The sequence below is a fragment of the Leopardus geoffroyi genome, chromosome B3 (assembly GCF_018350155.1).
Source record: "Leopardus geoffroyi isolate Oge1 chromosome B3, O.geoffroyi_Oge1_pat1.0, whole genome shotgun sequence".
Taxonomy (NCBI): Eukaryota; Metazoa; Chordata; class Mammalia; order Carnivora; family Felidae; genus Leopardus; species Leopardus geoffroyi.
Genome location: NC_059337.1, coordinates 7,459,764 through 7,484,002, shown reverse-complemented (window position 1 = coordinate 7,484,002; position 24,239 = coordinate 7,459,764). Strand labels below are relative to the sequence as shown.

Here is a 24,239-nt window from a genome sequence, read left to right as displayed (position 1 = left end):
TATCATTTTTTTTAAATATGTACCTGTAAAAAAAAAAAAAAAAAAAAAGGAACACAGTAAATATATTCACGCATCAAATGATCATACCGTGCACCTTAAACTTACACAATGTTATACATCAACTGTATCTTAATAAAGCTGGAAAAAAGGAAAAAAAAAAAAAAAAAAAGGACACAGTAGACCTCTCTGAGCTGATATGGAAGGATCCCAAGGATAGACTGTTGGCAAAAATAACGTGGTGCAAAACAGTCGGTTAAGCTCCCGACTTTGGCTCAGGTCATGATCTCACGGTTTGTGGGTTCCAGCCCCGCATCGGGCTCTGTGCTGACAGCTCAGAGCCTGGAGCCTGCTTAGGATTCTGTGTCTCCCTCTCTTTCTCTGACCCTCGCCCGTTCATGCTGTGTCTCTCTCTCTCAAAAAATAAATAAACGTTAAAAAAAAAATACACGCTGACGTCTGTATAAAAGTAGGGGGGGAAACATCGATCCTGGCACAGCACTATCTCTGGAAGGGTATGCCAGAACCCCTCACAGTGGTGACTCCAGGAGCAGAAAACCAGGCAGAAACTGATACCTGTCATGACGCTATCTTCTGTGCTACTGGGCTCTCTTACTATTTGCATGTATATCCTTTGAGAAATATTAAAAATCTACTTTCGAAAACTGTCTTTCTTAAATGTCTGCATTGAATTCCATCATAGGCGTGGACCCCAATGTGCTTAACTGGCCATTTGTCGCTAGACGCTTAAGCAATTCTCACTCCGTCTGGTTGACTGTGGCAGTCACAGTGGAACAAAGGTCCACACATGTAAATGCGGGTGGCCGTTTGTGGGGATTACCGTCGGTTAAATTCTCAGAAGTGGAATTACTCGGACGTGGGCCTCTCGTGATTTTAGCCTTTTAATGAAAACACCAGGCCACCTTCCAGAATGGCTGCCCCCAATCCACACGCTCAGCAACAGCAGACGTGTGCATCCACTTCCCCATTTTCTTAAACGGTCCTAATTTCTGCTCGTGCTTCTCTTCGGAAGTCCGCACGCCCCACACGGAGCCAGATCGGGCAGGCATTTCGCCCCCACAAAGCAAGCCTGGGCGGGGGCTGGTGCTGCTGGAGCCATTTCCACCAGTAACGGCTAATAAAAGCGCTCAACCCCTGCCTGCTCTTCCTAGAGGCCGAGCCAACAATGGGGGGCCCCTCGGCACCCCCTCCACTGGTCCAAGGCCAATCTGCCAAACTCCACTTATTTGGAAGGAGTCACTCTGAAAAGCGGTTCCTAGAACCATTCAGGCGCCCTCCTCGGGGCTTCGTGTCAGGCCCTGCTGGCAGACGGACAGACACTGGCATTCTTCTCCCCTGCCTGGAACAGGTCTGCATGGCTGCTACAGCACAGAGGCCCCTTTGAATTCAGGATGCCTGTCAGGTAGACAGGCTTGGCATTTCTGGGACTGGTGGGAAAAAAAAAAAAAAAAACCACAACTGTTCCAGTCTTTGGCCAACGATATGCAATTGTTATTCCGCGGTGAACTGGAGGGCAGGCCAGGCATCCTGTGCAAATATGGACTCCTGGAGCAGCAGGACAGAGGAGAAGGCAAGTCCAGCCTCCAGCAGGCAGCCTGGGCGAGCACCAACTGAACCCATGGGGCCTCCTCCCCCGACGGCCCTACCCTGACCCAGTCCAGGGCCTGCCAGTCCAAGCTTCTCCCGTCTCGTGTAGCGCCCAGCACCGCACTCAAGATCAGCCGTGGGAGGAGGAGCAAACAGGACACACAAGCTTCTAGAAGAGGAGAGGAACCCTGGGCTGGGAACGCCAGCCTGCCAACTGACCACTGGCCTCTCGGGGGCCCTGCCCCAGGCCCTCGTCAAAGGGGACATCAGTGGCAACTGACCTCGCACCTGTCATGGAGATAAGTGGATGTGGCAGCAGGCCTCACAAGCACCTCTGCATGGAACGAGGTGGCAGTTTGGTTTGAACCGGGGAAGCCACTACAGAAACTGCCCTAGGAAACACGAGAAGCTGATGTACCCGAACAGGGGAACACTGAAATGCCCTAGGAGCACAGGCACACCTCAGGGGCGCCTGGGGGGCTCAGTCAGTTAAACGTTGGGCTCTTGACTTCAGCTCAGGTCATGATCTCACAGTCCATGAGTTCCAGCCCCGCGTCGGGCTCTGCGTTGATGGTGTGGAGCCCGCTTGGGATTCTCCCTCCCCATCTCTCTCTGTTCCTCCCCTGCTTGTGTTCTCTCTCTCGCAAAAGAAACAAACTTAAGGGGAAAAAAAAGTGCAGGTACGCCTCAGAGATACTGCGGGTTCAGTTCCAGACCACTGCAACAATGTGCAAACAGCAATAAAGTGAGTCAAATTAATGTTCTGGTTCCCCAGTGCACAGAAAAGTTATGTTTACGCTACACTACAGTGGGCAATAGCACAATGTCTAATAATGTATATACCTAAATTAAAAAGTATTTCATGGATAAAACATGCTAACCTTCATCTGAGTTCTCACCGAGTCATAATGACCAATCACAGGTTACCAAATCAAATATAATCACAAAAATGCCTGAAATACTGTGAGAATTACCAAAACGTGACAACAGAGACATAAAGTGGGCAAACCCCATTGGAAAAATGGCATTGGCAGGCTTGTTTGACGTGAAGGTTACCACAAACCTTCAATCTGCAAAAAAATATGCAGGATCTGTGTGGAGCACGATAAAATGAGACGTGCCCGTGTTGGTTAGATTTTGTAGTCTTTCTGTTGCATTACTCCAGCCAAGAGAGTAAGCCTCAGAGGCTGGCTAGCATTGGTAAAGGCCCACAGGATGAAATGGAAAACAGAGATGGGACCTAAGTCCCAGGTCACAGGCCTGAGGTTTTCCCCAGTGGCTTTTAGTCCCTTGTATGGGCCTAAGTCCCTAGAAGTATAGGCCACAGAGCTGTCTCTGGAAGCATCTCAAAAATGCAGACTCTCAACACTTCTCTGGGCCCGATTAATCAGAATCTGCATTTTCAGGGCACCTGGATGGCTCAGTAGGTTAAATGTCTGACTCTTGATTTCAGCTCAGGTCATAATCATATGGTCTGTGAGTTCAAGCCCCACATTGGGCTCTGTGCTGACAGCGTGGAACATGCTTGGGATTCTCTCTCTCTCTCTCTCTCTCTCTCTCTCTCTCTCTCTCTCTCTCTTTCTCTGCCCCTCCCCTGCTGCCTGACTCATTCTCTCTCTCTTTCTCTCAAAATAAATAAACATTAAAAAAAAAAAAAAAAGAATCTTCATTTTCACAGGATCCCCAGCATCTCCCCACCAAGGTTCATTCGCACAGGAGAGTCTGAGAAAGGCTGGCGGTATTATCACCCGTTATTTCTTGACAAGTGTAAGAGAATGGTTCCTAAACTCAGTGAGCATCAGAATGCCTGGAGAGACTGCTTGTCCCCTGCTTCACTCCCGGTTCTGACCCAGTGGGTGTGGGGCGAATCCCAGGCATCTGCACATCTAACAAGCTCCCAAGTGATCAGATCAGCCGGTCCGTAGACAGCACACAGAGCCAGCAGCAAGTGAAATAGACGACTGCATCTTGGACCCGGACACCACTGGTTCTCCACCTTGGCCGCACAAGTGAAATCCAAAAAGCGTGCCTGTGCCTGGTGTTCACCTCTGGGTTCTGATTTAATGGGTCTGAGGTGCAGCCTGGGCTGAGGGATTTATGTAATTTCACTCGGTGATTGGAATGTCCAGCTAAGATTGAGAACCACAGATTGAAGTGACCTCATTTAACACCTGGTCTTCCTACCTCCCGGTCACATGATGTTGGGTAAGCCGGCCATTCTGAGAAGATTTCTTATCCTCAGAACGGGAGGAATAGCTACCTCTGAAGACGATTTCTAAGATACAGTAGGCATTTGGTACACAGGAAGTACTCAACGTATGTTCATCGCCTCCCATTCTCTCTCCCTGCTATGTTAGAAGTGAAAAGGGTGTGCCTGGGTGGCTCGGTGGGTTAAGCGTCTGACTCTGGATTTTGGCTCAGGTCACAATTTCACAGTTTGTGGGTTCGACCCCCGTGTTGGGCTCAGTGCAGACAGTGCCGAGCCTGCTTGGTATTCTCTCCCTCTCTCTCTGTCCCTCTTCCCCTCTCAATCTCTCTCTCAAAATAAATAAACAAACTTTAAAAAAAAAAAGAAAAGAAAAATCAGCTAATATTCTTCTCTTTTACCACAAATCCCAGCCACTCTGGAAAAAGGAAGCACAGAAATATGTTTTCTTCAACACCATTCAAGGAAAGATAAAGTCACTAGGGCCTGCATTCGGGGAGCAGAGCTGGCTTCACGGGCCTGCACCCCGACTCCATGCTCAGGAAAGCCCCGCGCTTGGGGCAGAAAGCTCTACTGTAGCCGCCTTGAAATTCTAATGCTTTTTGAACATCTTGCGCTGGGTCCCACCAATTAGGGAGCCAATCCTGTCAAGGGGGAAGCTAGTGAAGCTGGTACGGGGATGCCAGCAAATCCCTTCCGGCTTACGGAAGCAGACTTAATACAAGAGGAAAGAATACAGGGGCTTGTACCAGGGTGATTTGGGGAATCTCTCTCTAAATGTACTAGGGTATCGAGGAAGGGAGAAGAGTACGCTGTTAACCCTCTGTGTGAAAGAACCAGGAAGAGACCAGGCCGACCAGAGGTTCCTCTTCCTCTCCTCTCGAAGCTTGGGGCCGGAGCGGGCAGCGGACTCACCTGGTCCCTGAGCCACAGCTGGACAGAGGACACCATTCCCTCCGCAGCACACCGCTCTGTCACCCCATGTGGCTCACCCCCATGACGGACGCGCGGCGCGAGGGGCAGGGGAGGGAGAAGGAACGATGGCCAGGGACGTGCAGCAGTTGGCTGGTTTGTTACTGTTTACCGCGTGTGGTTTTTCTCCCCTTGTCCAAAAGCGTGTTTCCCGATCAACAGTTGTTTTGATCTCTTTGCTCTACTGCCTGTGGTCTGGAGGGCGGACCTCCGGACACCCCAAAGCCTTCTGCAGTTCACGGGAGAACAGACTGCATAAACACAGGGCTCAGGCAGCGCTGCCACATGGAAGTTTCTCATTAGCTACAGTCCACGGTCACTCTTCCTCTGGGCAAGTGAAAGCCTCTAGGACGCACAGGAGACGCAGACACAGAAAGAATGCTCCACGAGAAGGTGGAGGCTTCTGCTGCAACTTGATTCTGAGGGGGGCAAAACCATGCTGGACAAAGTAGACTGTAAGAAAGTCCAGGTTGGCAACCGCCACTCATTTTGGTTTCCGTCCTGGTCCCGTGATACAGGAGGACGTCTGGATCGGTGAGAAAGTATGTCACCGGAACTCTAGATGAATAATAAAATACTGGAAATTGGTGAATTTTTCAAGAGTAAAAATCAGTATAGATTTGACTTTATTCCCAGTTTTTAAAAAATCCCTTTGGCTAACTCATATCCTGATATATTTTTCTTAGGTGTGAAACTTCTGTGAGGGCCAGTGTTTGTCCAAAAGCCTGTTTCCACCTACAGGAATGTGTAAGGCATGTGACTGTCAACTGTCACATGCGTCCTAGGGGACAAAAGGCCGGAGAACTTCTACACCGAGGTGTCGAAGGATGTTAACCCTGCGGGAACCAGTTTGAACAACATGGATTAAAAAGAACTGTATCTTACTGCCAAAAATCAAGGGAGTCAGAGAGGCAATCGCTCTAGCTATGGAGCCAAACATACTGGCCACGCTTGGCCCTACTGAACGGGACGCAGGACCCTGCCAAGAACAGCCAGCTAGCAGGTAACGACAGAGGAAAAACATTTCGCAGCAGACTCTATCTCCAGGGATTTCCTTTTTCAAATACAAGATTCGGCACCAGAGAGCAGCCAGTTCCCTGGAGCCCTGACAGAGGCACGGAGCAGTCCCCAGTCCAAAGATGACCCATGGCGACGGCGCAGGGTCTTCTAGAACCGTTCGCCTCACACCCGCAAAACCCTCACGAACACGGGGCAGCAGAGGCGTGCTAAAAAAAACACACGCTGCCTCCCAGCCTTCTTCTCGAAGCTCTGGGCACCACGTCCTAGAATTCAGTCACCAAGTGCGGTGAGACTTCATCTGCAGCCAGGAACTCGCAATGAAGTCCAAGCAGAGGAAGAGAAGCAGAAGCCTCCTGGATTCAATTACTTTACGTCCTGCCTGCAGATTGGCCACATACCTAACCTATTTAACAAGAACTTGAGCAGATGTTGGGAGTGTTCTTGGGCGTAGAAGGGTCTGTCGAGGAGCCCAAAAGGAGAGAAAGGGCAAGAAACGTTTGCTGGCAGAGTACAAGGAACTAGGATGACAATATAGGAAATGAATCCAAAAACTACTCTCAAAATTATGTTCAAAGAACCACTGTCCACCAGGAATCCCGAGCCAGGAATCCCTAGTACAGGACCACTGCAATGGTCCAAGGTTCCTTCCTCCCTGGGATACCTCAACTCAGAGGAGGAAATGGAAAAAGAAGTCAAGAAAGTAAAAGAAGCAAGAAGGAAGGATGAATGTATTCGAGGAAGTCAAGAAACCCAAGTCCTTTACCCGGTTTCGCTTTTGCCTTGCACTGCTCTTGGCTTCTGATTCAGTTACAGAGAGGTCAGATGGTGTATTTCTCAGGGCAGAAGAAGCTATCCTTTCAGTGGCACCAACAGCATGCTCACCTATGGTCCACATGGCCTTCCGATAGTCCCAGAATTCTGCTATCTCCACACCACTCTCCTGACATCAATTCCCTGGCAGTGTGCTCACAGCTGGGGACACACGGACCCTCTAGCCCAGCTGAGGAAGAAATGATGCCAGTTGGAGCATCGAACCTGAGGAGACCAAGAGCCCTCCCCCAGCCCCACCTCCACCTAGCCGGAAGAAGTCCTTCTTGGTGCAATGCTCCAAGGCTAGAAAACAGTTCAGAAATGATGCCTTTCCAGGTCCAACCATCCCCCTTCACCAACAGGTTAACCAGAGGGATAATAAGACCATTCAACACAAGCCCCAACCCCCCGATATGTTTTGGCAGGAGCCAGCCCCTCCAAATCAAGACTCTGGCAGGATTCTACAATCCACTCAGAAGACAGTTACCATCTGTTTATGGAAAGAATGTTAATAACCCCCAATCATCATCAAATAGGCAACCACTTTACTTTAAGTACCTATTAACGGACGCTAATTCACAATGGAACGGTCCTGGAGTGCCCATCCACAGGCACCAGCACTCATCCAACCATTAGGATAAACGGAAAGCGTAGGCTGATGAGGCACTTGAGGTATTACCGGAAGCCCCAGCAACAGCGCTAGCCGACCTTCCTCCCCAGCCTTCCGGTTTCCACTGCCCTGTTGTGAGGTCTCCAACACGTCCAGAAAGAAACGCAGGAAGTCCCCTTAGCCAGGGAAGCAGGACTCTCCCATCAGCCCCCAACTTTCCCCCAGGCCAGGTGTGCCCCAGCTTGAGAAAAGTAGATTAACAAGAGGGATTGCTGAAAGCCCCACTCAAGTGAGACAGCATTCAAAGACAAAGCGTTGGAAGAACTGGGTTGACCTCCGAGTTCATCTCCCGGACCCTCCCAGGCTCTCTGCACACACCATGTATGTGGGATGTAGGGCCAGCGCTGTCCTAAGATAGCTGTGCACTCAGCAGGTTACTGCACGTCTCCGGTCTGTCTCCTGACCTGCACAATGGGGACATTCACCTAGTAAGTCTAAGGTTTGTTTCAGCTCTAAGAAACCAGTATTCTGTCTCTTCGATGGGAGTTAAGAGGAAGTCAAACAGTATGAACTACACCACTACAGCATCCCTGGTCTAGAAGTGTGTAAGGACTTGGAAGGTAGTCATGAGGGAAGAGGCCAAATACTGGCTACAAAAACCCACACACTTGCTTCTTTCTCTGTTCAATAACTAGGATACCTTATATGAAAACTACAGGACCTATTTTACTATTTCAAGACACACGTGCATCATTTATTTGATCATTTTTCTAACAACCATATGAAATGAAGACGGCAGGTGCACTGTGGATGTTCATGATGGGGCGGCCAAGGCCAAGGAGTTAGGTCATTCTCTGGCCGTGAAAAGTGGTTGGGGCTGTGAGCCGGCAGTCCTAAACCCAACTCGGCCTAACCACACCCTGAATCCAGAGCACAACACTTCCTTTTCTGAGCCACAGCTCCTTCGTCCATAAATGCAGACACCATTAAGCACCACAGATCACAGCCATGGTCTTCTGATGTCCAATTTAAAAATATTTTGGGAAAGGGAGGTTGGTGTAAACTCTCAACCATGTCATTTCCAGGCCCAGGACGCACTGGCACAATACAATTAGTCGTTAAAATACTGAAATGTTTGTATATGTTTACCTCCCAGTACATGGCCCTTGCCCTGCCTCTCCCAACCATCCCAGGATCCAGCAATCCAAGAGTTAAACCCTGGCACAGCAGGGGGCCTCCATGTCCCTGCCCCTGCTGGGGGTGGGGGAGGGCACCGCCTTCTGAAGGCCAGTTCCCAAAGCAAACTACACCAAACACTTAAACAATCACCCCCCACTGCTCTAAAGTCACACTGGGCTTCAGCAACAGCCCAAGGAAACCCCCACTGCTCTAGCTCAGAATCATTTCAAAACCTTCGTGATTCCAAGAGATGCGCTCCCACGCAAATGTGACCCTTCCTCAAGCCAGTGCTGATGAACAAGATGGCAGGTGATCAAAGTAAAGAGGTGTCTGGGGTGCCTGGGTGGCTCAGTCAGTTAACTGTCTGACTCTGGATTCGGGTTCAGGTCATGATCTCACGGCTCATGAGCTCCAGCTCAGTGTTGTGCTCTGCACTGACAGCACAGGAGCCTGCTTGGGATTCTCTCTCCTCCCCAAATGCGTGCACACTATCAAAATAAACAAACTTTAAACACACACACACACACAATGTGTTTTATAAATGTACACACATATATGCACACATAAATCCACACACATATTCATGTGCATACTTTCTCGTATACGGTATACATTGGTTTATATCACATACTGTACGTGATCACTCGTGGGTGTGTTATAGTCTTTCATCATGCCGGTTAAAACTATTTTGGCACAAGTTCTCTTGTCCAAATTAAGTTTATTAATAAGATCGATGTAAGAAATATATACACTTTCATTTTCTAGATGTCTATGGGTGCAATTCGTGGCCCGTAAAAGAACAAACAAAATACATCTGCATATGTGTATATACACACAGAAGTGTAAAATGAACTGGTTGCCAACCTGGCCACTCGCATCACCATGGGGTGGAGGCGGCCTGCAGGGTGTGAGCTGGTGAGGGAGAGGGTCAGAGGGGGGAGGGCAGGTGCTCAGAGACAGCAGAGAAAGAGAGGTAGAGACACAAGGAGAGGGAGAAACACAGTGGACTGAAGGACACACACGAAGCCCAGGTTGGTGGCTGTCCATGGGGACACTCCTTCGGCCTTGGGCATGGGACCAGAGGTGAGAGCTAAAGCAAATTTCGTTGGTCAGCAATGTCTCCTCCCTTTATTCTAAGAATAAAACATTACATGCAAATATAAGAACAAAACAGTAAAAGTTACTTATTCTGAGTGGTCAGAATACAAGTATTTGTTATACCAACCTTTGCATTTCTGGATTTTTTCTTATTTCTCAAAAGGAAGAAAGGTTCACATTAACAGTCCCTCCTCGTCCACACAATGTGTTCCAGGCCCTCAGGTGTGGACACTGGGTATTATTTCCGAGTTTCCCCCATTATCCCCACTCCATCTCCCACTGCCCTGACACCTCCAATTGCCAAAGTCGCCCTTATTAGCCCATTACTGAGTTACACACACGCTGTGCTTTCTTTTATGATTAACTATACAGTCATCTATTTCAAGTTCAACAAGCATTTGTCAGACATTGTGCGAAGTTTCAGGCATCCCGGGCCAAGTGATCTGTGGTTTCTGGTCCAGCAGGACAGTCAGATGATGTGTGTGCCAAGGAATGACAAGGCACTGGGATTAGTACACAATAAAAGCATCCTTACTAAATACTGCGTGTGACAAAGGAGGGCATGACTGAGTCAAGAGGACGGCCCTTCTTAGAAGGACAATGAAAGGAGCCAGGAAAGGCTTATACATAAAGAAAAGAAGGGGGGAAATTACAGCCCCAGAGCCCCTTTTATATGCCGATTACACGTAAATCTCAACACTCAGCAATCCAATAAGGCAAGAGATGCTGCAAGGGGTTAAGTAACTGCTAAAAACAAAGAGCAATTAAATGGCATCTGCAGAGTCTAACTGAGATTTGCACATTCAAAGCTGAGCATGGGGTGGATATCAAGAGGTGGGGTGGGGAGCTCCCGGTACCCACACCTTCACGCTCTTTCCCGGACTGGGATGCCTACCAGCAACAAAAGATCAGAGTGTATGCAGCCTGGGGCATCTACTCACTCATCCTAAAATGGGGCCCAAACCCAAGTAATCAGGAGTAATGAGAGCAGAGACATGCAGGCTTAATCCTCAACAAGGTCAGCCTGGGACCCACCCCCACATCTGGCCTCCAAGTACAGCCTACCTTCCTCAGGCTGCCTGGCTCTCAAGTAGGGGACACGCCCCTCCCACCTATGGGGACGTGTTCTCCTGGGCCATCCAGGGCCAAGGAGGCAGCCCAGCCCGAGAGAGGGGAGCGGGGGCTGAGAGAGAGGCTCCGAGGACAGCTGAGGGGAAGGCACCGCCCTGGATGCTGCCTAATCCATCCGACATGGGGACACACTGTTCCAGAAACCGGATGACAATTAATAGGAAAAATCTGCTCTCTCAGTGCTGCCAAGCATGTCACAGGGTCTCAGCTGGTGGCGTGCCTCCTCAGGGAGGAGCAGAAATGCCCCATTCTTCCCTTTGGTCAAGGCCCTGATGTCTTCTCAGGTGGAAGGAGAAACAGCTAGGAAGAAGGTTCCTCCCACGATCGGAAAACTTTGCACAAGCAACAGTCTATGCAGGGGCCCCAAAGCCAGGGGCCCGAGGGTTACACCAAGATCGAAGGCTCGGGGCTCACTCAGTGCTTTTCATCCTCCACCTCTGTGAAGCCCTGTCTGGCACAGGGGAGCACGCGCAGATGAAGCATCTCCAATCAAGGTGCCTCCCAGTGGTCTGATCTTGCTGAAGTCATGGGGCTTTGGGTCAAACTTCCATCCCCTCTTTATAACTGGCCTGCACACGTATTTCTCCGGGTCAAAATATTTCGTACGATTCAAGAAAACCTGGCTTGCCTCGCTGTGACCTGTTCGGCTTAATCAAGAACGGAAAGAGAGTACAGAGGCAGGGAGCTTCTAAGAAGCCCGTAGTCTGCCCTCCTCTTTTCCATCTTTCTATTTTTCTATAGGTATCTTTTGCTGAGTATCAGCATTCTCAACTTTTGGGGGAGTCACAGGATACTTTGAGAGTGTAACAGAAGAGGGGGACTAGTTCCGTTCCAAACCCCCTGCGACCCCACCGCCACGTACACTCAAACATGTGCATGAGTTCAGGGGACCACAGTCCCTAGAGATCTCATTCTTCTGCCCTCCTTCAGTCCCAGAGTCCCGAGGTCAGGACCCTCACCACAGATACCAGTTCATGTGTAGAAGCTGCAGAAATTCATCTCTGTGGATGCCATACTCTCACCAGAAAGCCCCAACCTGGATCCTAGCTAGCAACCTGCCAGCTTGTTGGACCTTTTCATCATCCTTCCCTACCTACCTCTCGTCTGACACCAGCCATAAAAGGAAACCCCAGAGGGGAAGAGGTCCTGAAATTCAAGTTTCTGCTTGAGAACTGGTACCCAGCCTCCCTGGAGCCATCTGGTCTGATCCATCCCTGGGACTGGGCAGATGGATGCTAATTCACCGTGTTAACCCCTTTTGTGCCACTCCCCCACCCTGAGCCTTGGTGGAAAAGCCTCAGCGCACAGCCCACCCTGGCCATAACGGGCTGAGTCCTCGGCGTTGTGGAAGCTGGCCAGCAAATTCAGCAACCATGTTGATCTTGGCATCCATTCCGGGACCCTGTGTAGAGCTACGTGCGGAAATGCCATTGCACGGGCAACCTCCCAAAGCCAGGGTCCACCGCCCCACATCTAGCCGTGCTGGTACCTTCTCATCCCAAATGCAAGGCAAGTGTGGCAAGAGAGAAACCAAGTTACTCCAACAAGGAGTCCTTTTTCTTACCAACGGCCTTCACAAACTACCCTCACGCAGCAGCCCAGCTATGCGATGCTTCCGGCAATCACGGCAAAACCAGGCAGCCCACAGTCTGGCCCCCGCAGACACCAACACAGCTTCCAATCCATCACTACCAATAATAAGGTGTAGACAGGCGTCTCCACCAGGACCACTTAAGCACACTACCAGACAGGCCCTCCTGGAGAGCGAAGGGAGAATTAAAACAGCATCTTTTGATCAAAAGGAACCACGGTTCCCCCACGAGACCCTTGCAAATGAAAATCCCACCTTACCTTTCATTCCAAATTTGGACCGTCGACCATACTTGTTGATCATGATGAAGAGAACCACCAACAGGACGCAGGCAAAAGCAGCAAGTCCAACAGCTATGGATACCTGGAGGGGCCAAAAGCAGACGGTTGAGAACAGTCACGGGAAACCCACATGCGCCCAAATGAAAGCGGTCCCACCGCAGGCACAGCTGCAGCCCATTCAGGACTTTGTAAAGACTTGAGTGAAGTCTTTAGAAGCAGTAATTCATGAGACGTTCAGCACATTAAAAGAAAATTAATTCCCCAACTGGATGAGAGAACATTCCATGATTCAGCCTCTCATCTGGGAGCCATCATCCGCAGTGCAAGGGCGGTTTCAGAGGGGTTTGTCTATTGTTGATTGTCGTTTGTTTTTGTTTTGTTTTAAGTTTATTTATTTCGAAAGAGAGAGAGGGAGAGAAAGGAGCACAAGCAGGGAAGGGGCAGAGAGAGAGGTAAAGAGAGAATCCCAAGCAGGCTCCATAATGCCCGCCCAGAATCCAAGGTGGGGCTTGAACTCATGAACTGTGAGAGCATAACCTGAGCTGAAATCCAGAGTCAGACCCTTAACCGACTGAGCCACTCAGGTGCCCCTGTTTGTTATTTTAATGAACAACAACAACAAAAAAAAGCAAAAAACAAACAAACAAAAAGCTCTGTACCTTCACACTGACATTCTTTACAGAATATTCTTATCCAGAACGTTCTAGGAGATCTGGACTCTAAAAAAGCCCCCTTTGCTCTCCTCCCCAGAGAAATCTCTGGCTCTGAGAGTCAGGCAGGGGAGGTGGGGGGGCTTGAAAAACCCACCCAAGGATACGCTCTGAGCAACTTCGACTTTCGTAGGAGACTTGTGTGGCTAGCGGCCCCTTCAAATCAGGCCCATCCAGGCTCCTAACCGAGCGGGGATTTTCAAACCGTTCTCTTCCGAGCCCTAGGGCCTACAGCGGATCCTCAAAGACCTCCTCAAACAATGACTTATTCTCATCAAACAAGGCAGGTTTCAAACACCTGAAAGGAGGTCATTCATCAGTTTTGTTCTTTTCTCTGCTGTACACACAGGCTCCAAGCAAGGTAAAACGTCAGCTACTAAAACGAAGTCTGAAAACAACTTCCTTAGTGAACACCTTCCCCTTGATCAAAAAGTGACTCACCCCAAAAGTGTCTTCCTCCGGTTTGTGGGTCACAGTGATGGGCGTGGGGCTCACATCGTAGACTGAAAACCAAACAGAAGAGGAGGAGGAGGTTGGCTCTCACTGGTCTCAGCCACAGTCCCCACCCGAATCTCAAGGACCCCTCAGGAGTTCCTGCTGGAGAACATCCCCTTCAAGCCAGACTCTGACTGTCGGACCTCCTCAGGCTTTGCAGGAGTCCCCAGGGACCAGGCCCCTTCGGGCTGCCTAGCTGGTGCTGACAGCTCAAGGGCAAACTCTGCAAGGAATAAAGTACCCTCACTGCCATCCCCCTGCCCCCATTCCAGAACAAGTAATGTCACCTGGGCCACGTGGGCCATGAACTATTAGGTACAAAGAGGTAGAAAAAAATGGTTTGGGATCCCGGCCAGGGTCTGCATTGGGCACATCTGGTGGTGATGGCAGCTGGTGCTGATGCTCGGCTACCCTCTGTTGTGGGCTCTCCTGCTCCTGTCCCGGGCTCCCCAGTGCCCCTCCCTCTCTCTCTCTCTCTCTTTACTCCTCAGCAAGACCCAGGAGGCCCGCGGCTCCAAGAACAGCCCAGTGTCCGCTCCCCTACCGCAGAGGTCAGGACAATGGCAGCTCAGGGTAAGACGCAAGAAGGTCCATCTGACCAGGAGGCACCACCTTTTCCCAGCAAAGCCTGGACGGGAAGCCAAGTGTCCATTTGTCCTCTGTCTCAAATCACCTCCTGGCCACGAAACGGCCCCAATTCAGAAATCTCTGGAGGGACATTCTGTGAGATGACAAGTCCTCTCAGACCAAGGACAAATAAAGGAATCACAGACGATCTTCACGTCTGTGCCGAACAGTAAGGGGTGTGCTCGGTAGGACTGTCCACTATCTCAGCCCACACACAGGGCAGAAATGAGTGCCCGCTGCTCTCCCACAGGGGACAAAAGGAAAAGCAATAAATACAGGTTTCCCCACAGCCCATGAGCAAAATACCACATTCTTTTAGGATTGTCTAGTCCTAGCCCCAAACTGCTTATAAACTGAGCCTCGATAATTCCACTTGAGGACACACAAGCCTATCAGGAGAGCTTGTAAATCACTCACAAGGTGAGTCCCAGCCAGAGTCCGGGGTCCTCAGAGCAGGTGAGGAACACAGCTGTAGAGGCTCCCCGTTCTCTCCACGAGAACAGGGTTGACCAACAGGGGTCTTACCCGGGAATATGAAACCCCACATCCCTCCTTCCCATCCAGGCAGGGAGGCCCACAACAGGCTCAGACCTCAGAGACCTCCCTGGGGGAAACTGAGGCCAAGAGCCCAAGAGGTGTGCACCTGGAGCTTCCTAAGAGGTATTTCTACTCTCCGGCTGACCTTCACAATTCACTCAGATGCTCTCAGCTGCCAGGGTACTGGGGGTGGCCGTGGAATAGGAAAGAGGGCTAGGTGAATTCAGTAATTACTGAAAGTATCAGAATGAATCAGTTCCAAAGCAGAAAGTAAAGCAGACTTACTAGAGACAAAGTTATCCGTGCTCTCTGCAAAAAAGACAAAGAGATAATTAACAAGTGTCATAAAAACCAGAACAGATGCACTCTAGCTTCCTAATAGCTGCGACCTCCCCCATTCGCCATGATTCCCCCGTCACCCGGCAACTGAAAACTAAAATCCTTGGCATATCCACCCCTCCTCCACACTACACAACCCCTTCAGGAGGTGGTCTTCCAAGTGGGAAGGAAGGAGAGAGAAAGCTCCTAGCTTCGAGGGAGGTGGCCCGGCCCACCTGGGGCCTATGAGACGGAAAATTAAAATGAGACACAACGTCTCACCCACGATGCTCCGTCCTTCGGGTACCCAGAGTGCTGGGGGTGTTGGTGGTACCTCAGAGCCAAGAAGAAATGCTGCACGGGTGGGCTTCCCCCGACCTTCCCTGAAAATGCCAGCAGCTATGACCCCAAGACTGAATTCCTCAAACTGACACGTGGAGTTTATTCTGGCAGGTCCCGGAGACGTTCCTGGGAATCCCTCTATGACTCTGCCCGACCCCCGGACGAAAATGTGCTACTGGACCTTTGCCTCTAGAAATGGCTCACCTAACAGTGAAAGCTCGTCATTATTAGACATTGATTATGAGCCAGGGGCTGGGCTACAGCTCTATGTCACACATTGCTCGATCCTTACAAGCATCCTAGCAGGTGGAGAGCACTATCCCCGTTTAACAGAAACAGAAACAAGCTTACAGAGGTTAAGGAAGGAACCGCATCTCACTCATCCAAGAGGGCACAGAAGGAGCTGAATTCAAATCCAAGTCTGAGCTCGTAACCACTCTATCAGAGATTCTCAAATTCTAGCAGGGAATAGGACCATCTAGGGCGTGAGCACTATCTTTCTCCAATCAAAGGAATGAGGGCTTCCTGGAGAAATGCATCATTTCAGGCCTGGGTCAGAGGAAGCATAAGATGTACCTGGAATATCTCATAGTACTGGAAAGTAAGAAAGTGCTCCAAATTAATGGGGGCATGGGAAAAGAACACAGGAGCCAAGGTGAAGGAGCTTCCAATGACCAAATTTGGGACAGTTTAAGCAATAATATAAATAAAGACAGTCATGGATTGTTATGGGCTGAATCATATCCACCCAAAATCCATATGGTTGAGATCCTAATCTCCAGTTCTTCAGAACATGACTGCACGGAGAGACAGGATCTTTAAAGAGGTAATTAAGTTAAAATAAAGTCATTAGGGTGGAAGCTAATCCAGTACGGCTGGTGTCCTTCTAAGAGAGGATAGCAGGACACAGACACACATGGAAGGAAGACCACGTAGAGATACAGAAAGAAAACACCCATCTGCGGGCGCCTGGGGGGCTCAGGCGGGTGAGCGTCCAACTTCGGCTCAGGTCATTATCTCGTGGTTCATGAGTTCAAGCCCTGCATCGGGCTCTGTGCTGACAGCTCAGAGCCTGGGCCTGCTTCGGATTCTGTGTGTCCCTCCCCACTCTGTGCACGGTCTCTGTCTCTCAAAAATAAATAAACGTTAAAAAAAAATTAAAGAGAAAAAAAGAAGACACCTGTCTGCAAGCCAAGGAAGAGAGAGGCCTCAGACGGCATCAACCTTGTGGACACCTAACCTCTAGGCTTGGGAGGAAATAAATGTCTCTTGTTTAAGCTGTCCAGTCTGTGATACTCTCTTATGGTAGCCCAAGCAAACTACATGCATCATAAGTCATAGGACAAAATAAATACCCATGAGTCCATACCAATATAAATAAATAACTGAATGAATGGGGAGGAAGAGAAAGCTCTTCCTTACAGTAGAATTCCACTTAATAAATACAGAAGGAATGACGGAATTAGAAAAATTACCACTGACAAATAACCACTGTTAATAACCGTTTCAGGCAAGAACCATCAATGAATGCTAAAATTAATGTGTGAACGCATGATAAGAAACAAGACATTTACAAAGTTTCAAAATATTATACTCGTTTAGTTACAAAGGGAGAAAAAAATCACTTTGCAGGGCGCCTGGGTGGCTCAGACGATTCATCATCTGACTTCGGCTCACGCCATGATCTCATGGTTCCCAGGTTCGAGCCCTGCGTCGGGTTCCGGGCTGATCGCTCAGAGCCTGGAGCCTGCTTCGGATTCTGTGTCTCCCTCCCTACCTCTCTCTCTCTCTCAAATATTAAAAAAAAAACAAAAAAACTTTGTTTAAATAATAAAAAAAACCACTTTGCAGTGGAGAACCGTAGCAGACACGATGTCGACCAAGTTAATGTCACCGGTAATAAGTATAGATGTGCCCTCTGATATGATGTCCTGAAAGGACACAGCATCATTTCTGTGGTGCTCGTGCCAAAAAATGCATTAACCCATATTTAATTGTGAGACAAGAGCAGACAAACCCAAACTGTGGGGAAGCCCACAAAATAACTAGTGAGTATTCTTCAAGAGTGTCCAGCTCAGGAAAGACAAAGACAGACTGAGGAACCCAGAGACTGAAAGAGAATAAGGTGACGTAGCATTACATGCAGTGTTATGACCCTGCTTTGGGTCCTAGAGAAAAACGGGCACCAGTGGACAAAAATAAAGAATAAAGTCTGTAGATGGGATAGCAGTGTCGGTGTTAATATCCTGCTTCTGCACATGGGATTGTGTTTATGTAAGATGCTAACATTTGGGGAAGCTGGGTGATGGGTACAAGGAGGTTCTTTGTACTGTTTTGTTACTTTTGGGGGTAAATCTTAAACTGTTTCAAAACTAAGAGTTAAAAGTCTTAGAAATTTTTTTTTCCAAAAAATATATATATTTTTTAATAGACCTAGATTATTGGTCCTCACCCCAGAGATTCTGACTCAGGAAGTTTGGGGAAGGTCTTGCCAATTTGCATTTCTACCAACTTTTCAGATGATTCTGATGCTGCTGGTCCCTCTGAGAACCACCGCATTATATTACATCTACTCCTGCCACAAGCCTACCACACCCTGAAAAATAAGAACAACTCATTCACTTATTCATTCATTCATTCAGTGGCTAAGTCCTCACCGTCATTATAATTATGGCTCATTAAGCATACACCAGCAAATCTTCTTCTCTACCTGTGGAGAAAGTGATGCTTTCTGTGAAGGAGTCTAGAGAAAGTCCTATTTATAGTGAATGTACCATTAACAGATGGCTTGCATTATCACCAATAGCAAAACCATAGAAAGAGCCCGAATGTCCATCGACTGATGAACGGATAAAGATGATGTGGTATGGCTATCACTCAGGCATCAAAAAGAATGAAATCTTACCATTTGCAGTGACATGGATGGAACTAGGAATGTATTATGCTAAGTGAAATAAGTCAATCAAAGGAAGACAAATGCCATATGATTTCACTCATATGTGGGATTTAAGAAACAAAACAGATGAGCACATGGGAAGGGGGGGAAGAGAATAGAGCAAAGCAAACCACAAGAGACTGTTACTGACAAAGAACAAGCTGAGGGCCGATGGAGGGAGGTGGGTGGGGGGTGGGCTGGGCGGGTGATGGGGATTAAGGGAGGCACTTGTGATGAGCACTGGGTGTTGTATTTAAGTGATAAGTCACTGATTTCTACTCTGGAAACCAATATTGCACTGTACGTTAAGTAACTAGACTTAAATTAATTTAACTTAAATTAAATTAACATACATACATGTATGATATATATTATATATTGCATATACATATGATTAATATATATATTATATATACATATGAAAATAAGTGGCCTGTCTGTTATCCATTTTGCACCATTTGAGGAAGACCAAGGGAGCTTTCTCCAAATTCCTGAGCCTGCCCATCATGCTACCACCTTTTCTGAATTGCACGTAACCAAATGCCTGATTTGTGGGAAGGATGGAGGAGAAGGGGTTCTACCCTTGGTGTCAGAGCCTGAGGGAAGAGAGGTGCCTGATCAATTCATAATTAACACCGATCTGCTTATTTCTCACAAGGCTCCCATTTATTAGAGAATAGTCTCAGGTCAGCCAAATGTTTTGGCCACATCTGTGAACCCCGCAATCTCCTAATCAGCCTCCGTGCTTAGCTCCCTTGCTGGAGCCTAGGAACATTCTCCCGTCCAGGAAGCACGTGAGCCTCGGAACAGGGAGACTTCGTGGGTCTCCTCTAACCTGGAATTTTGCACTGGAAGAGGACAGCTGTATCAGGAGTGGTCCTCACCTCTGACCCCACCAGCAGCCGGGGACGTGACCGTCTGAGCGTGACCGCAGCAGGCATGGCCATGTGTGCAACACTCTCCCAGTCCCAGACTGCACCCCCTCCAGTCCCAAATCGCGTCAAGAAGAGCCTTGCAGGGAAAGCCGACAAGGCCCAGAGAAGGGAGAAGGGAGGCAGCAGCCTGCGTCCAGACAAAGAGTCGGACGGAGACTTGTTGGCGAGAACAGATGCCCCAGCTTCAGCTGGAAGAAGGGAGCGGGGAGGCCACGCCACAGCATCCGCTCTCACCGCGCATCCCGCACAGGAGCCCCGTCCCAGCACCCCTGCACTCAGCGGCCGGGGACTCAAACACGGGGAGGAACAGCTCCTTCCCGCTCCCCTGCCCCCCGCCCCTGGACCGGGCACCAGCAGCCTGTGACCATGTGCTGGTCTCCACAAGTTCCTCAGGGCAAGGAAACCAGCCTGGACAGAGGCTGAGAGCTCGAGGGCAATGATTTCTTCCTTCGTTTGTACCCAGCGTCCCGAGGGAATTCTGCTTCTGCTGTTGTAAAAATCTCAGTGAAGGAACTGGACTTCCCGGCCAAGTAAAAAATGAGAATTTAAGAGCTATGGCAGCTCACTTATTCCTAAATATTCTGTCAAGGGGTCTCAGATGTTTGTTGCACGTGTGCAGGAAAACACATGCGCACACACACACGCACACACACACCCCTTAACAACATTCCTCCTTCTATCACATCTAAGGATCTCCAACTTCACATTCTCTCCCAGACTACAGCCCACCCTGCGGTCACCCCCAGCCTCTCCTGGCCCTCCGCTCTGGACACGTGAATCCCTGATTTTTCCTGGCTTCCCACTCCTATGCCCTGATCCCCTCTGGTACCCCCTCCCCTCTAAGGTCCTAGAACCTCAAAGAGGACTGAGCTCCATGCTTCCTGAACCATCCTGTCTAACCAGTCCTTCCAGGGACCTCCTTCACCAAAGGCTGGATGCCATGCTGAATATTCTAGTGCTTCTCTCTGTTCAGCATGGACAGTTTGGAAACACGCACACACAGAACTTTTCCAAAACATTTTTGTTTTAATGTCCTACTGAGAAAATCCTTACTGATGGAAGCCTCCGCATTTCCAGAATGTCCCATTAAACACATTCATTCCAATCAAATCTCTCCCGTGGGTCTCAGGACCATGAGGAGTCAGGAAAGGAGACCCTCACCTTTAGATCTTGTTTTGCCCCCAACACAGATCCCCTTGTCAGGTGCCCTTGTGGGTTTTCAAAAAAAAATTAAAACAAACAGTACTCTGGGCTTACTCTGTGCCAAGCACGGCTGTCAGTACTGGAGGTGGATGAATCCACCATGGGCGAGCTAATCTTCACCACCGCCTTCGAGATAGAGGCAGGGGGCGGAGTAATTTGCCTGAGATCACAGAGCTGATGAGCGATTTAGATTCCTAAATTCATCGCATCCCTCCACCTCCCAAGAATCCCGGTTTAAGAGCTAACAGCTGTTGAGCCCCCTTGGCACTCGTCACTGCGTTTCCTCCTCAGGGCAACTTAGGCAGGGAGCTGTTGTTCTTGTGCCCATCCTACAGATGAAGAAGCAGAGGCAGGGTAGTGATCGTCCTTCGTGACACGCCAATCACGTACCAAGCGCCAACCCCATTCTCGGAGCACAGGCCGCCTGTATGGCAGGCTCGCAGAAGGGATTTGCGCCTCGGTCTGATTTCAGAACCCTCGCTCTTAATCTCCATGCTCTGCTTGCCCAAGAGCGAGAGAGGACCACCTGTGATAAACATAAATGGGACGTCCCAACACCCTCGTGGCAAAAGAGAAGAGCAGGAATCCACAGACAGCCTTCCAGCCAGGGCTCGGCGGGTACGAGGCGGACTGCCGGCTCCTCCAGGTAATTGACTCTCCTGAACGTTTTAGACGTTTTGACGTTGGCCCATCTTTTCCCTGTCACTGCCTTTTCATCATGCGTTGATTCCTTCAGATTCGTAAAGCAAGCAGACTTCCGCACAGGGTGGCCCCGGCAGGGTGCACGTGGCTCTGAGGAAGTACCTGCGGGTGGGCGGTTTCCCCTCGGGCCTCCCTGTGACTCTCCCCCCACGCCCACCTCCTGTGGCCACAGCCCACCGAACACCCCGAGGCAGCGGATTACAAACGAGGGAGCACCAAGTCGCCCGGGGGCCTGTTAAAGTATGGAGTTCTGGACCCCACCCCAGGGCTTCTGATTCAGCAGGTCCGAGTGGGGCTCAAGGATCTGGTTCTAACACCAGGTGATGGTGATGCTGCTGGTCCGGGGACCCCTCTTTAAGAACCACTGGCCTAAGGAGAGTTGATAAGGTGGCAAGGGTCTCCAGAGACCATGAGATGGGGATGCTGTTGTCTCTTGGGGACAGAAAAGGGTGTCTGTAAGGCTGGGAGGATACAGAGAACGGCTCTAGGGCAGCCTCTGTGGGGAGGAGCCCAGAGTGACTCACCCTCCCTCCTGAGTATTCGAGGGCTCCCTGCTCTCTCCAGGCCCCAGGAGCTTCCCTTTGGAAACATGCTGCCTCAGGGGACTTCACTCCTTGCCCATCAGGGAGCGTATAGTCCCCTCTTTAAAAACTAGAATTCATTCTCTCATCACTAGGCAGACAGAGGCAGGGCAAAAGGGCCTCTCTAGCCCCTCACACCAGCAAGGCCTGGCCTGACTATATGCCCCTAAGAGCAAAGTGTCTCTGCAGCTAAAAGCTGCTGCTTCCACAGTGCCCCCGGGACTCTTCCAGCTCCCAAAGCAGGGATGGCGTGGCCCACGGTGGGAAAAGTCCCGAAGCTTTCGGCTGGGCATGCTGGGGGCGGTGCTGGAAATGCCGGACCAAACAGGAATGCCAGGGTCTTAAACACCAGAGCATTCTAGACCCTCTCCTGAGCGACCGTGCACCACCCTCCTCCCCCCGGGCCTCAGTGGCAAGAATGTGGCCTCCCACGCAGCCTCATTCTCTGGAGTTTCACTGTTGGAGCCTCCAGTTGGGTTCTCCTTGCACTGAGATACACAGGATCTCCTGGAGCTGCGGCCTCTGTCATGTGCGGGCTCTGAAGTCACCTGCACATAAGCAGATGTGGCACAGTGCTGGCTCTGGCTGCCCCGTGTGTGAGGGGGGGCCGGAGGAGGGGGGGTGTGCACGCGCACCTGAGACCAGTCTTCACACTCCCCTTAACCTCAGCAGAACCCCTGAGATCTGGAGACTGAAGGTCATCCAGCCTGTTCCCAGCAGAAATCACCAAGGTCATCAAAGATCCCGGGTTTCACTGACGGAAAGCCATCAACTGCTGAACCCACCGAGAGAGGCTACCCACACGTGCACTAAACTCTTTGGGTGTTTTCTGCTCCTCCGACTTAGGAAGGTATTCGAAATACTGTAGCCCAGGCAGAGAAAGACAGAGTCACCTCCCAAACAGTCAAACCATAAAGTTCCTTCAGTACTCAAAGGTCCACTCAGCATTAGCACCACCGCTGGCTGATGACCTCAGGTACCACACCCCCCCCCACACCCCCACCCCACTAGGTCACCACAGAACGGGAGAGAAAGCTCAGAGCTGGAAGCCTACACTCTCGCCAAGCCTTGCTACTAACCAGGAAGTAGAAGGAGGCTCAGTGCACCCATCTGTTAAATGTGGGGTTGAACTGGACAGACCCTGAAACCACTGCAATAGAAGGTCGTCGAACCATCATTAGGTGCCAAAGCCTGTGGCACGCGCTTTGCACACCTTAAGTCATTTAAGAGGCCTGCGATTCTTACAGGAGTGGTATCGTCATGCCCATTGCACAGATGAAGGAACTGAGGCTCAGAAAAGCAAACCATCTCGCCCAGAATTTCACAACCCATAAAGGGCTGGGTCGAGATTCTCTGTCTTTCTTGTCTCTCAGTCCCTCTCTCTACCATAAAGGGGCACGTCCATATGCACACAGCTGCACACTCCCGAGAGGGTCTGGCTTTTCACTGCGACGCCTGATGAAAAACAGCAGCTTTACCTGATTTACTCAAAATGCTGGTGGGGGCTGAACACGCCCCCGGGTGAGTCTGTGACCCGAGGTGGCGGTACGGAGGCCGATGCCGTGCCTTCTCTCTACCACTGCCCCGCCCCGCATGCTCCCGGAAGGGATCCGAGCACCGGAAGGCCACGCCGCCCTCACCTGGGAAGGGCTCCTTGAGGAAGTGGCCGTTGATGGTCTGGTTGGCCGTGCCCAGCGGGTTTTTGGCGATAAGGGTGTAGTTGCCGTTGTTGTAGTGGGTGGGCTTGTTGAAGAGCAGGCAGCCCTCGGACACCTCGCCCTCCTGGTAGTACTCCACGTGGGTGATCTTGGACTCACGCAGCGGCTGCCCGTTGTGCAGCCAGTGCAGCGTGGGCGGTGGGTTGCCACGCACCACGAACTCGATGCAGTGCTCCAGGCGCAGCTCGGGCTCCTCCAGGCTCACCACGCGCGGAGGGTCTGCGGGGGATACGCCAGCTGACTCCCGGGACTCAGAGTCTCCCGCGTCCCAGGGCAGCCTTCCAGAAACTGGGATGGGAATCCCAGTTCTTCCCCGGCCAGCTCTGAAAAGACTGGGGGGACAAGCGGTTTCCCCACCACCATCCCCAAGGAGGGGGAAGGGATGGCCGTCTTTACCCGAGCCTCCCGGGTCCAGCGCACCTGGAGGGCTCCTTCCCATGACCTTCTAGGGGGTAACAGAATGCAGACTTGGGTCAACCGTGGGGTATTCTGAAACACAGATGAGGTGGAAGCATGCCACCTCCTGGGGGACAGGGACAGCCTTTCTGGAGTGACCAGCCCAGGACTAACTCCTCGAACACCTGGCCCGCCTCCCACGCTGCCATCACCTTGGTGCACAGCCACCCCCTTAAC

The 24,239-nt window shown here is 50.4% G+C and overlaps 1 protein-coding gene across 1 annotated transcript in view; it reads right to left on the bottom strand.

The window, feature by feature from the left end:
- The window catches only part of NTRK3 (neurotrophic receptor tyrosine kinase 3), a 397,129-nt gene that overhangs the window by 249,531 nt on the left and 123,359 nt on the right, over positions 1-24,239 (bottom strand). The window contains 4 exon segments of the mRNA XM_045448711.1: positions 12,483-12,585; positions 13,655-13,716; positions 15,158-15,181; positions 23,529-23,825. Coding sequence (XP_045304667.1) covers positions 12,483-12,585; positions 13,655-13,716; positions 15,158-15,181; positions 23,529-23,825 — 486 coding nt within the window.